The 14,882-nt window shown below is 35.5% G+C and overlaps 2 protein-coding genes across 6 annotated transcripts in view; both read left to right on the plus strand.

Annotated features, from left to right (window-relative positions):
* LOC112053089 (transcription factor collier) overlaps nt 1-4,857 on the plus strand; it is a 79,684-nt gene extending 74,827 nt beyond the window's left edge. For 4 of the 5 annotated variants that reach the window (XM_052885008.1, XM_052885009.1, XM_052885006.1 and 1 more), the window contains exons 15-16: nt 758-1,024; nt 1,726-1,864. In XM_052885008.1, the coding sequence (XP_052740968.1) occupies nt 758-1,024; nt 1,726-1,727 (269 nt within the window). In that variant the 3' untranslated portion in view covers nt 1,728-1,864. Of the gene's footprint in view, nt 1-757; nt 1,025-1,725 lie in introns of all 5 variants that reach the window. The other variant, XM_052885011.1, reaches the window with a different exon arrangement.
* A 1,419-nt stretch (nt 4,858-6,276) lies between these two features.
* LOC128198689 (uncharacterized) lies at nt 6,277-13,858 on the plus strand. Its single transcript, XM_052885147.1, has 3 exons — nt 6,277-6,383; nt 11,711-12,291; nt 13,836-13,858. Exons 1-3 carry the CDS (start codon nt 6,277-6,279, stop codon nt 13,856-13,858), a joined length of 711 nt encoding a protein of 236 aa, XP_052741107.1.
* The last annotated feature ends 1,024 nt before the right edge of the window (nt 13,859-14,882 follow it).

Raw genomic sequence — 14,882 nt, forward strand, 5'->3', positions numbered from 1 at the left:
CATAGTGATGTCCTGTTCTGTATAGGTAAATAATAGTGCTCAGTTCATTCACTCTCATAGAGGGATTTTTACCAGAAATTTCTGTCGTAACGCTTTGTGGCAGACGGTTGAAAGAAAAATTGTGTAAATTATGTAATTGACCAATTCTTTTTACCTATTGCCCTAATAACGAATAAATTATTCATTGTACAAAAAGAGTGTAACAGTTGTTATTTAGTTACAAAATCATCCTCCATCCTCATAAAATTGGCATTTTAGGGAGGATGGCGGGTTCACTAGTATGCTAAATATTATATCCTAGTGGACCCTGTCAAGCTTTGCTTTGCTAAATAAGGTCTTACAATAATTTTATTACTATCATTGTGACTCTATAGACTGAGAAATTTCTTAATAAATAACAGATGTAACTGTAATATATTAAAATTATTTACTAATTTTGGTTCAGAATATAATGAGTGAGTCATGTTCGTTCACTTTGTCACATCACTATTTTTGATTCAATAAAAAATGGTATCACAGGAAACGTCAGTAGGGATCGCAGAATTCATTATTCGACTATAAAGCCAAACATTCCACATCGAGTTCGGCTTTAGTACAAATATATTCTGTAATTAAAAATCCCAGCTTGTTTAATTTAACCTCAGTCTTTTATATATGTTAGCGGACATAATTAAGTTTTATTTCACATTGCCAACGCTTCCGCACGCCATGTGTCCATGTCGCTTTGTGTTAACTCCTGTTTTCTTTACCCGTCCAGTGTCTCTAGGACCGTACCATCCGGCCAACATGAACGGACCCTTACCGTCCGACCATCAGTATAACTTGTATAATGCGAAAGATAGCGAGCATTACAGTGAAAGAAACGGGGACGCTAAAAGCGACTGTCCAGCAAACACTCATATAAAATGCAACGATATGAAAGGGCTCAGTAAAGAGGCCAAGACCAGAAGCGCGTTTGCCGCAGTCAGACAAACTCCGTCGCGTTTCCAACAACATCAGAATTGGCACCATCTCGCCGTTCAGTGTTAGTAGCTTTTTGTTGTTTTTATTTCTCTTTGTTGTGTTGCATTTATTTTGCTCGCATTGCTATGTTTTTGTTCATTTGATGATTTGTTTTTATATTTTATGTCAACAGATTTGTTAATAATAATTTGTGGCATGTTTTTTACAAGTTTAGTACACTAATCTTTTTACTTTAAAACGGATTTTTAAAGTCAATCTAATGTTTTGCGTAAATAATTGTTATGCAACTAGACTACATACGATTCTATATTTTAAAATAACAAAGCAGGATGATAGAAAATTTTTTGTTACCAAATAAATTATTATGCAGTGACTTACTCGTACCTATTAATGGACACTAAATTTCCGATTGGTTTTAAGTTGTTTTTTTTTTAATACTTAACTTTAATTTTTAAAATTATATCTCAAAATAAATATATATTCTAAGAAGAAATAATATATTCAGACGTGTTCGAGCATTCATAGACCAGGATAAAGCGTGAGCTATAATTTTCAATATATTATTAATCATCTAATGAAGCCTTATTAATACGTTTACTGCTTTATAGGTCTAGTTCTGTTCTGAGTTCTGGATTGGAGAAATATTGATTGACATTCCTTATATGAGAAGGGATTAGGGTTATGTTTGGAACTGTAGTATACTTAATTAAATAGACTGATGATGATGAACCCTTAATAAGGTATTAATTTCGTTGTCAACAGGAATGGGCGGCCTCGTATCGTCTCCCTTCAGTATGAACCCCTTCTCGCTACCGACTTGCAGCGCGCAACAATACGCACATACAGCACCGCTTGCTTCCAAGTAACCCATGTTACCTTCTGTACAAAGTTCCCGTGTTTGGTTCTAACAGTCCATTTCATATTAGTCCGGTCAAAGTTGTTATGTTGAAAGTACTTTGGGAAAATACGGGATCAAAATGTAATAACATACACGAGTAATACTCCTTTTAAACAATATGATAAATATTTTCATTACCAATAGTTACCAAAAAGCTGATAATTTACATAAACGTTAGGGACACTATTATAGAGAAATTGTAAAAAGTCGCCACCGATCAATGCTAAAAATTATATACCAAGTTCACAGAACTTTTGGACTTTTTAGCGACGCGAACTAAAAAAATTTAAAAGTTTTTAGCAAATAGTCCTTATAAGTTTTTTGCCCGCGATTTTCATTTCTGAATCAAAAAGCGGTTCTACATTTCGATAGACACTTAACACGATTTCCTTATAATTGCGTGCCTAACATTCATGTTTTTAACTTTCCTGGGAATTTATGCAAGAGTATCCTTATTTTTCAGCCTAAGTTGACCGGAGTATAATAAATGTGTACTCGTTATAATTATTATTTTAGTCGCATATTTTCCAAAGTATGATTATCACTCGTAATGGTTATAGTGAATACGACGGTGAAAAATAACCAAAGAAGTGAAATAAACATTTATTTGTCAAAGTTAATTTAATAGTAAGAGTTAGTTTCTTCAACTGTTTTTTCAACTGACGTTTTTTCAACTGACGTTTACTTGAATATTTTTTGATTACTAAAAAATTTGTACTGTATATTATTGTAACTTATTTTTTTTTTTATTTAGTACATATTTGAATATCCGTTTAAAATACTGGTGGCGGCAAAAATCTGTAATATACCTACATAATATTGTAATATACTTTGTAAATATTAGGAATATTTATTGCTTCACACATTTCATAGGACGGTTGCTAGATTCGAATAGTAATTCTAGATTTTATAAAAGCCTAAATCTTATGCTCAGGGCTGACGGTTTTGTATAAAAGTAATTCAAATTCGTGTGTGTGTCCGTTTCGTTTTTTGTAAAATCTGTGATATATTTATTGTAAGTAATGTAATGTAAAAATATATAATGGATTTGTAAATTTTTCGATTCCTCGATTTGACTCGATAGACGTAAAGGTAAAGTGCGTAGTGTTATTTGTATAAATCACAACGAATGTATATTATAAAATCAAACTCGAATAGCAATCATATCTTGAAACAATACATATCTTTTATTTATTTATTTATTTTATATATATACTTAATAAAACTTACAGGCTAAAACCTAATGTGTTTATATAAACGATCTATAATTACTGCATTAGTTGAACGTATCTGCTAAAAGTTCTGTGAAATTCAGCAGGCGAGGATTTGACTAAGTGTGACTGTAACATAATTCTATCTCAACGAATTGGAAAAAAGAGAAAATCTTTTATAGAGCCAAAATGTATACGAAAACAGAATCCCGGAACGTTTTCCTTGAAAATCACACCGAAACTGTATTTTGAGGATTGCCTCTCTAAATATGGAAATAAGTAGTTCGTATTATTTAAAGCGTTTGTATATCAGCTCCTGTGTTATTCGTTTACACGATGTCTTTCTAGTCCAGTTACATTATACAATTGGACATGAAAATGAACCGAAAAAGCTGACTTTTGGGTATGACGTGGTATGACGCCTAGAAAAGCTTAATTTTTCTCGACTAAGATTTCCTATGTGCATTTTTCGCCAGCGTGGTGGACTAGGCCTAGACCCTTTAATTCTGAGAGGAGACTCATGCTCATCAGAGAGGCAAAAAAATGGGTTGTTGATGATTTTTCGCCATCTTGAAAAAGGGTTAAATTCAGTTTTTTTTTTACATTTTCGATCGATATCTCAATAACAATAATAGGTGAAAAATATAGAGAACCTTATTTATAGAGTTTTTAAAGCGCAACATTAAAGTATTGAATCATTATTTTCGTATTATAACGGAGTACCGAGTTATTGCAAAATCCAAAATTCAGCTTTCTTGGTTCATTTGCATTTCTAAGCCGATATTTTCGACTTAATGTCTGTACTCAGATAAAAACGACCGAGCGTTTTGTACGTTTTACATTGCAGTTTCATTGAGTGAAACAAAACAATCATTTCGTAGCATATCTTCAATGGAAAACCATTTTAAGTTAAATGAGTTCGGTGGTTTTCATCTGTGAAAGCGACAGAATAAGCGAATACGGGCGTACTGTTTACTGTTTTCACAGCTATTTGTATAGATGAAACATGGCGTTGGTAATTTTTACTCAAATATTGTACGAAAGCTGATACGGTTACCAACTGTCAAAAAAGTGTAAAGAACGAAAGCCTGTGATAGCCAGACAAACCTTAATTTAACAGAGAGTCTTGAAATATTCTACCTTTTAAAGTCATCTTGGTACAAACTCCATAATTGGGTAATTGACTTTTGAACATATTGATGTGGGGAAAATTATGAGTCATTAGGGGGTCATTAGATTAATATTAACTAATTAATACATAAAATACTAAAATTGTCGGTGTATTTGAAAATTAAAAAAAATAAATTACATGAAAATCTGTAATTTTAGATTTCTTCCATTCAATGTGACGTTTTTTATTACGAGAAGTATAAAAATTAACGCACAAATAACAAAGATAACTGTAGTTATGTTTCGCTCGTACAAAATAACGATTTTTTATCGGTGTGACGTAATGAATTTACAATATTTAGTAAAGGGTGTTTTTAAACAATCCACGACAACGCCGCAAAGACGGCCCTATATATCCGAAATTATTCATCGCAGAAAACTGTGGATTCTACACAGACAGAATGTTAAAAACGTCAAATACGCAATTGGCTATCATATTACACAGTAGGAGTAATGGGCTGACAAACATCCAGGCTTCATAAAGTAAGGTAGGTCTGGCCATGGCAGATTCTTAATCCAATATACAATACCGGACCTAAGACTTGTACATTGTAATCGTTTAAGAAACAAAATATCACGAAACACGATATTAAAAACTTACTTAAACAGTACAAAGCAGTTTTATTTACGTCCTAGAACCTAGTTGAGAATATATCTACTTGGCAAGAGTCGCTTTCAGTCGCCTCAAAGAAAGATTTCCCCGGCGATAATTCTATGTTCGAGGTGTTTGCTTATCTATACTGATATTACCTTAGAAGTAGCTGACGCCCCGCGGTTTTATCCCCGTGGTTCCCTTTCTAGTGGGAATACGGGGATAAAATATAGCCTATGACACTCACAAATAACGTGGCTTTCTAATGGTTAAAGCATTTTAAAATGGGTTCAGTAGATCCAGAGATTACCCCTAGAAGCTTATTTGCAGGTTTGAAGTATTTAGGTGACGACAATTAAATAAAATGCGTATACGCGCTATGAGGTTTCCTGAACGACTAACCCAATCAACAGTCAGCGACATTATTAGTATTGAATCTTGATTCTTGTAATGAATCTGTTTTAGGTTTATTTACTTTTTTAACTAAAACTTATCCCCGTGACTGAGATTTGAACTGATGTTATAGGATAACTTGGAAGAGATGCATTAGTATAGTGACAATATTATTATAGACTCCGCTTTTCTTTCTTCCAAGAAATTCTCAGGAAGATCTACCGAACTGAGTTATAAAATATATACACGCCATGTTCGGATTGGTGAACTTATAGAAGTAGGTACTGTATAAAAATCTGTATCATTTTAGTAACAAAACAAAATTTATCTTTGCTTTTAATCCGATGTAAAGATAAAATTGCCCATTAGGGTTATCACGAACCCGCACCAAGGACTGTTATAAGGGTCGACGCACACTAAGCGCGACCCATCTATCATAATCGTAACTCGAACAAAAACATCAACTTAAATAGTTTTAAAACCATTGTGATTTCGCACATGCCACCGTTTCCAACCCCACTTGTAATATTATATTTTCGTAGTACAGGGGTAATATTTTTCATTGTTGCCCTTGACTAGATAATGCATGGGTTTATCGCCCGTCCTAATTGTGTCAGTAAAGAATGGGGATTGTATTACTGCTGAATTAACATAAAATGGAGTGTCTCGTTGGAGCAGTCTTTGTAAACATAAATTAATTATCATAATATTGGCTGTATGCCTACATATTTCAAAACGGTCATTTAGTCCTGCTGGTCATTTTTTAAAAAATAAATGTCGCGGTATATTCGTTCAATGGTATCACCATCAGAACATAGAACGCTGAAGCTAACGGATTCATGATTCCACCACCACCATACATGCCTAATTTATTTACCTAAATAAAATACAAATGATCTTAAAAGAAGGCTCCTATATATCACCTCTTTTAATGAATCTGTATTAAAGATTTTAATTATATTAACTTTTTTAACTAAAAGGTATCCCGTGACTGCGATTTGAACTTATGTTAAGGGCTAACTTGGAAGGAAAATAATTATCATTGCGACATGGTTAAGGAAAAATCTTTTTTGAAGAAATGTGTAGAAAAGTGTGTTCTTGACTACGAGAAGAAAAGCCGTCTTCAAGCGATCAGGACAGTCAGCAACATTGAGAGGTAAGTGACGGTTTTACTTACAGCCAGCAAAACAGGAAACTATCGATTGCGATGTTATTTATCGATACAAATAGATAAATATATACAACAATTATGTATGAGTATGTACATACCTACATTTTACTTAAGTAGATTTAGCATTAACTTAAGTTGAACTTCGAAGAAAGAAATTAAAGTAGCAAGTGATTTAAAAAAAATATTCTCTATTTAAAAAGTCATCGTTATAATTGAGTCTTTAATCCGATTAAAAACAATAAGCCATTCTAACTTCTAGACAGTCTTCGAGCAATAATTAAGTCACATAGGTCAAGAGGCACCGCTAAAGGTCTTGTACAAAGGTCAAATAATTTAACTTTTTAAATTAGTTCGTTTAGTTTTTCTGTAATTCAGATTTACATTTTCCACACATTTTAATGGTAAGTATTCAGTTTATATTGCTTTATAGTATAAATTCAGTTTTACATAGATCACTTGTAGGGGCTTAGAAAAACTAAATTCTTGAACCATTTGCATCCAGCGGCTTTTTGGAACTTGTTTGATGTCTTCTGTGCATCTCATTTCACCTAATGCCGTGTCGATCACTGCGATTTCTAGAAAGGGGACGTCATTGCAGCGTCTTGGAAAATTTAAAAAAAATTCAAAATTCATTTATTTCAAGTAGGTAGCACTTGACACGTCAGTTGACTATTTGTAAAGATTCTACCACCGGTTCGGAAGGCAGGTTCTGCTGAGAAGAAACCGGCAAGAAACTCAACAGTTGCTCTTTTAAAAAAAATCATACAATACTATAATTTACAATTGATGACAACATTACAATTTCTTATAGTTTCACTACCTAAGTGAAGGTGGAAGCTGATCCAACGGCCTCGAAGCATCTTAAATTATATTTATAGTAAACAAATTTGTGCTTATACATTCGCACTATGTGCTTGCTTAGTGTCTTAAAAACGCAAAGACGCGATAAAAATGACTGCAAATGACAATGGATATAAGGTGTCAGGTAAAAATTCCTTACTCCTATACATTACTACAAAATTACGATTTACATTATGATTTTATTATTATTACTATAATTGCCTTTTCCTAGTAACAGTTTGCAATCAGTTGTAACTCGATTACGTCACAATAATCCTAATGCGAGTTTAGTCGCGCTAGTTTGTCGCCGCGTGCGCCGCACGTGACCGCGCGTGCCCGGATGTCACTTCACGAGCCTTCCTTGTTAGAAATTACAATTAGGTTACATATTATATCATATTTCATATTAATCTGCTTCGATAAGATAGTTTTTTATACAGTTTAGTTGACCAAATTGCTGCATAGAAAGAAAATAACTATGAAACTGACTAGCCCTGGCTTTACAAGACTAGCTTCTAAATAGAGTGACAAGACCATATAATATAGAAATCTTACAAATAGATTTTGACAGCAATCTTATCGTGTAGACCTAGGTACGTATAGGTTACTCGTAGGAATGGTGGTTTTAGAACTATTTGACAGGATGTAGGTATTTCCCTTGATATATCCTTAATTTATTCTACTCGTAGCAAATGTGATGATATTTTATTTCGTTTTTAATGCGTTTTATACGATCTATAAGACCTCTTGTATATTATTGTTGTCTTGTATTGTATATTGTTCGTTTTATACGGCAAATCATGTTATTTCACTGTGTAATGATGTATTTCTTAAAGATTTTTGTGTATAAATAACACAAATATACACATTTTCTTCCCGTTTCAAGTTTATTTCTATAGTGTGATAAAATAAAAATTAAGCTCTATAACGCACCTGCTTTAAACAATATACACGCCTTGCGGTTTTAAGGAAAATTATTTTTTCGTAATTATCTAGTTATTATTTTTTAATAATTAATTATTTTGAAAACTTTTATTTTAAGAGACTGGTCGGGTATCATGCGTATCCCAAGAAATAAGAAATGTTTATAGTACTGTACGGTATTATTTAGAATAGTTTCGATTAGTATTTTTTCACTATTACTATTTGAAAATACATTATTTTTCGTTAAGTGATTGAGGTTTCGATTAAGATCTATTAAAATAATGACCTAGAGTCCGATAGTTCCATCAACTTTATGACTCGTATCGGATAACAAGATTGTCGGTTTTATTTATCTACGAGTACAAGCTATTCGATCCCTCCATACCGAGCAAGTTAAGTGAACAAATCGCACAAGCCGCTGTCGCGTGTCGAGTCACGCGACCAGCGCATTAGCAAATTAGCGTCCGGTGTGCATCTGCCCTTATCGTATTAAGCTTGGGCGGATCAGGTTACTTGATTGGAATTATGGCTGGAAAAATTAAGAAAATATAAGTTTGACATTTATTATGTTCAAGGTGGCCTATAGCCAAGTGGTTTTTGCCTTGGAATTATTTTTTTAAGAAATCCTTTGCTTGCCGTTATTCGTATATTATAGCGGTGGCTTGTAGAGAATACCTACCTAAGTACATAACGTCGTCTTCATGTCGACCCGGTAATTTCTGGCTTAACATATCACAATGTAAAATGGAGAGTACAGAGAGTTTGTCACTTGCCTCGGGGCGGGGTTCGAACCACCACCCTTTGATGGTGAGTCCAACCGCTCTTACCGTTGAGCTATTGAGGCTTCATTGGAGTTGCGTGGTGAATTTAAGCTCCAAATCACTTTTCCTTTGATGGATCTAAACTAAGCCCCATTAGGTACCTTAGAGAACGGGTTCTAGGAATATTCAAACCTACTGAGAAATGTCATCTAACTACTGTATGATAAACACGAAGGGTTATGTATCAGTAGGCACCGGATGACATTTCTTACATAGAATCAAAATTACGTATTAGGTATGTCAAACTAACATAGTCAAAGTTATTGAATTAGTCTGCTGGACCTACAGTGGACCATTTGAACATGAATGAAACAATTAAGTACACCTATATCAATCTGGGTCGCTATCAACCCCATTCGGTTCACTGCTGAGCTGGAGTCTCCTCTCAGAATGAAAGGGGTTAGGCCAATAGTCCACCACGCTGGCCCAATGCGGATTGGCAGACTTCACACACGCAGAGAATTAAGAAAATTCTCTGGTATGCAGGTTTCCTCACGATGTTTTCCTTCACCGTTAATTTATTACATACGTCACAATTAAGTTACCTATAATAATCTAGGTACTCGTTTATATTTTGTTCCCAGCCCTGAAACAAATTAATCCTTCTAAAACACTATCAATAAAACCAAAAAAAAAATACACAGATCACTCGAAAAAAATGTGAACGCGCAAACAAAATAAAACCCCATCACGACACAACAAATTGATGTCATCCATCCCCCTCACACTAACAGTCCCAACATATCACCCCGCACACGTCCGCGGCATTTTTCTTTATATATTATTAACACATAAGTACATGTATGCACCGTTTACACTCCAATGTGACATATAGGTTTGTCCTTTTCTATATTGTAGGGTCTAGTTTTCCCAAGCGACAGAGCCTCGAGGGTAAAACTCCCAAGGGTCGGTATTGACTCTACTATGGAAGGAAAGTTATCTGTACACCTATTGTAGACAACCCCCTACCGCCCGCCACCCTTTGAAGGACTTTCTTACGCGTTTTACGTTTTTGTTTTATTTTTTCCTAGCGGTCTTAGTTTGAATCTATGTTATTAAACGTTCTTCGGTATTATACTTAGGCGCTCGTGTTTTATTAACTAACCTACTTTACTAGCATAGCCCAGAATGTTTAATTAAATATTTTTATCAGAGTTGAGTATTTATAACTCAATGCTATATTATATTATAGGCTTTCAATAAATGAAAGGCGAAAACTCTTCGAAGGTTCGATTTCCATTTTCTTTTAACGTTTGTTGTTGCATACTAATTCAATGAAAATATTTTACTTAGGTTAGGGTAGGAAGGAGCAAGTAGTCATATTTATTACAAAATATCCTTTGAAACTCAAGTTACCTATACCTTTTTTTGACGGCCTCCGTGGCGCATTGTACTTATAAAACGGAGGTCATGGGTTCGATCCCCAGCTGGACCGATTGAGATTTTCTTAATTGGGCCAGGTCTGGCTTTGGCCGTGGCTATTTACCACCCTACCGACAAAGGCGTGCCGCCAAGTGATTTAGCGTTCCGGTACGACGTCGTGTAACCGAAAGGGGGTGTGGATTTCATCCTCCTCCTAACAAGTAAGCCCGATTCCATCTTACATTGGATCATCACTTAGCAGTAGGTGAGATTGTAGTCAAGGGCTAACTTGTAAAGATTTAAAAAAAAAAAGAAATACCTTTTACAATCAGCTATGTTTAATTGTTACTCACTTTTCATTTTAAAGAAATGATCCAAAGTAAGTTGTCAAACTCTACTTCTTTTCATTATTCCTAGGTTTCGTTTCGTTATTATAATTATTGAGGTAATAAAATTTAAGTGAATAATGAATTCGCTCAAAACAAAAAAAGTGAAGTTGTCGTTTGAAATATCAAAGATCTAAATAATAATCTTAATTAATTCCTTACCCATGCTATAACAACCCATATTCGGCTCACTGTTGAGCACGAGTCTCCTCTCAGAATGAGAGGAGTTAGGCTAATAGTCCACCACGCTAGCCGACTTCACTCACAGTACTTAGCTACAGGTTTCCTCGCGATGTTTTGACCGTTTCCGACTTCACCGTTTGAGACACGTGACAGTTAATTTCTGATAACATTACTTATTAATTGATTATGAAACACGGCTAAAACTCACGTGATATTACGTCGGAAAAAAAAATTTGCTTACAAAGTTACGGCCCTGCAACCCCACTTCACCTAAAATCTATGGTTTACCCAAAATTCACAAGCCAGACTGGCCTTTGAGACCTATTGTCAGTCAGATTGATTCACCCACATACATGGCATCAAAACATCTCGCGACGTTACTCAAACCGTTTACAGGCAATACCAGTAGTTTTGTTAAAGACTCGAAACACTTCGTTCATATAATTAAAAATGAAATTATTAGTGACTCAGAGATTATGGTGAGTTTTGATGTGGAGTCCTTGTTTACGAATGTTCCTGTGGAAGAAGTAATTTCATTAATTAAGGGTTTCATAACGGATTCAAAACTACCATCGGCTTACTTGGATTTGAGTGAGTTTTGTCTTAAAAGTGGTTATTTTATGTGGCGAGGTGACTATTATAGCCAAATAGACGGTGTTGCCATGGGTTCGCCGATTGCACCTGTAGTGGCCAATATATTTATGGAGTGGGTGGAACGCGAGTTGGTCGATAAAATGACGTATAGACCGCGTTTTTGGCTGCGTTATGTGGATGATGTGTTTGCCATTGTAAACAGGGATGATTTGGCCATAATATTCCAGTGTCTCAACAGTCTACATGAGAAGGTTCATTTTACGAAAGAGGAAGAAAAAGAGGGCGGTCTGCCATTTTTAGACGTGATGGTGATCCGGGGGTCTGGTGGTGAATTACATACAACGGTGTACCGAAAACCGACTCACACCAACAGATATCTCCATGCGAGTTCGCACCACCATCCGTCGCAGATATCGTCGGTACCAAGAAGCCTCATAGATCGAGCCCTAAGTCTTTGTGACCCACCCTATATTGAGTGCGAACTAAGAGTGGTGAGACAGGCGCTGGAGAACAATGGCTATAGTTGGCGTCAGAGTTCCAGATGGGCACAAACAACAACTAGGCGGAAACCGTACTGTGTGAACCGGTCACCAGTGTACTTAACATATGTGAAGGGCGTAACGGACAAAATCAGCCACTACCTCCAACGGAGATTTGACATAGTGACGCGGTTTCGTCCACCTGCACTGGTGAAGAGTATACTGCGATCGCCTAAGGATAGGGATCCGCTGAACGTGCCCGGGGTGTACAAGATTCCGTGTGACTGTGGTAGATCATACATCGGTGAGACTCGCCGTAACATCACCACAAGGGTAAAAGAACACATACGGAGCATGAAGAATGTGGACACGGACGGTTCAGCAATAGCCGAGCATGTTCTAGCTTCGGGGACGACTCATTATATCCGTTTTGATAAGGCTTCTGTATTGTCAAGGGAAAAGTTTCTAGTACCTCGTAAGATACGTGAAGCGATAGAAATTAGTCGTCACCCGAATTTTAATCGGGATCATGGATGGTTGCTGCCCACAGCGTGGAAACCGCTATTTCTTTCATTGTCACATACAACAAACTTGGAACAAGATAGCATTAGTTCGGTTTGCTTACAAGAAGACGAGTCTAATGAAGATGACATTAATGAACCGTCGGAGAGTGTAACGGAACCTTCACTCCCCACCACTCAACCCCTCTCCGCGCGCGCAATGCGTGCAGCAGCGCGTCGCGCAGCCGCTTCGCAGTTTGGATCGTGCCGCGATGCAAGAACCAGCTCATGACTAAGGGCCCCGTATGGGTTCGAAACTAGTCGGGCATACTCCGACGTAATATCACGTGAGTTTTAGCCGTGTTTCATAATCAATTAATATGAATAACACTCACGATAGTTTAAATTCTAAAAAACATTACTTATGTAGCCCGCCTATAACTTTACGCACAAACTGAGAAGCGTAAAGTAGAAGTTGTAAAACAGTTATAAAGCTATATCGCATCGAGCCGTGTCAACGAGCGTTAAGCGAAATTGAGTGAAAGTGGAGTTAAAGTATTAAAAGTTTTCAGCGCGCGATCTTTGCAGAACCGGCGACGCCGCAAGTCTCTTCGAGAGATGGGCCACGCGGTATATCGAATATCGATAGACTTTTATCGAGAAGATTTACTCCACTAAAAAGATAATGAGCAGAGTATAATCCATACTTATATTATAGATGCAGAAGTAAGTCTGCCTGTCTACCTGTTTTATCTTTTCATGGCTGAACCACTGAATCGATTTGAATGAAATTTAGAACAGAGATAATAATAATAAATAAATAAATATACTTAAACAATACACATCACTATCTAGCCCCAAAGTAAGCATACAGAGTAGCTTGTGTTATGGGTTCTAAGATAGTTGATATCATAATATTAATATACAATTATATACTACATATAAATACTTATATAATGTATAAATACACACAGACACTGGAAAACACCCATGCTCATCACACAAATATTTTCCAGTTGTGGGAATCGAACCCACGGCCTTGGATGCAGAAAGCAGAGTCACTACCCACTGCGCCACGCGGCCGTCAAAAATAAATATAATAATAAAATAAATGAGATAAATGAGATCTCGGAGCAGAATATTTATTTACGCGATACTAAATCATTAACAACCTTTTTTTAATTTTTTGTCTGTCAGTCTTTTTGACGGTTAATCTCTGAAATGGCAGAATCGATTTAATGGAACTGGAATATAAAGGAGGTCATAAAATAACATATTATAGGCTAATTTTTAATCTCGGAAACTCCAAGGTTGCCGAAATATTTGTTAAAAACTGAATATCACGCAGATGAAGTTGTGGGCGCCTGCTAGTTAATAAATAAAATTTTATAAATTGTAGGTATTTGAATATAATATGGCTTCCAAAACTATTATTATCGTTCCAATCGGTTTAAAGAATTTTGTAGTACAAGTTCCTATAAAATTCATCATTTCATTCTAAGTAAGTTTTATTAAAAATAATGGAGTTAAACACTTCAAAGCATATATCAATATCTCAAACGATCATTATATTAAAGAAATTTACAACCCTTATGGATACAAATGTAACGCAAAATGTTTTATTGATTCGGATAACAATATTTCAAAGAGCACACATTAATTCAGGTAACTTTAACTTAATTTAAAATGTTTGTTTAGAATTGTATCGATAATACAACGTTGGAGCAACCCTACTTTCTTAACACGGTGTAAGTTAATAATGTAATAGAATTACGAGGAAAAACTGTTGAACTCTGTCGTAGCGGGACGGAGCTTAATTGCAGCACTTTGTTAGACGTGCCCATACGACACGAGTGAACCGTGTATTGTAATCATCTTTTTTTATTACTGCGTGAATATGATAGTAAATATATAAATATAATTAAATAAATATATTTGGACATGATATATTGATGATTCATCATCATCAACCCATGTTCGGCTAACTGTTGAGAACGAGTCTCCTATCAGAATGAGAGGGTTGGGTTAATAGTCCACGCTGGCCTAATGCGGACTGGCAGACTTCACACACGGACGAGTAGAAAATTATGAAAATTAGCATGTCGTATCGCATTATGATGTGCAAAGAAGCATTAAAACATCAGTTTTATTCATTTATTTTCTGTTTAAGAAAGTTAATTTTAATGTCAGCGCTAAAGAAACTGAAAAAAATAAAACTAAATGAATAAAACTGATGTTGTAATGCGTCTTTGCACGCAATTGTAAAATGGTTAATACAATCTCAGAACGCGTCTTGGCTTTTTATTTTATGATCAAATAGCATGTGGATGTCGCCACGTGGATGTTTTACTGTGACCACAACGCCTTGTGAGCGTTTTCGATCTTTGAGCGTAAC

The sequence above is a fragment of the Bicyclus anynana genome, chromosome 13 (assembly GCF_947172395.1).
Source record: "Bicyclus anynana chromosome 13, ilBicAnyn1.1, whole genome shotgun sequence".
NCBI classification, from domain to species: Eukaryota; Metazoa; Arthropoda; class Insecta; order Lepidoptera; family Nymphalidae; genus Bicyclus; species Bicyclus anynana.

Bases quoted from the DNA above. Each gene is read 5' to 3' on its own strand.
- LOC128198689 (XM_052885147.1), top strand. From the start codon at position 6,277: ATGGTTAAGGAAAAATCTTTTTTGAAGAAATGTGTAGAAAAGTGTGTT. The intron at 6,384-11,710 runs GTAAGTGACGGT...CATTGTAAACAG, and splicing joins ACAGTCAGCAACATTGAGAG to GGATGATTTGGCCATAATAT. The intron at 12,292-13,835 runs GTGAGACTCGCC...AATATCACGCAG, and splicing joins CTGTGGTAGATCATACATCG to ATGAAGTTGTGGGCGCCTGC.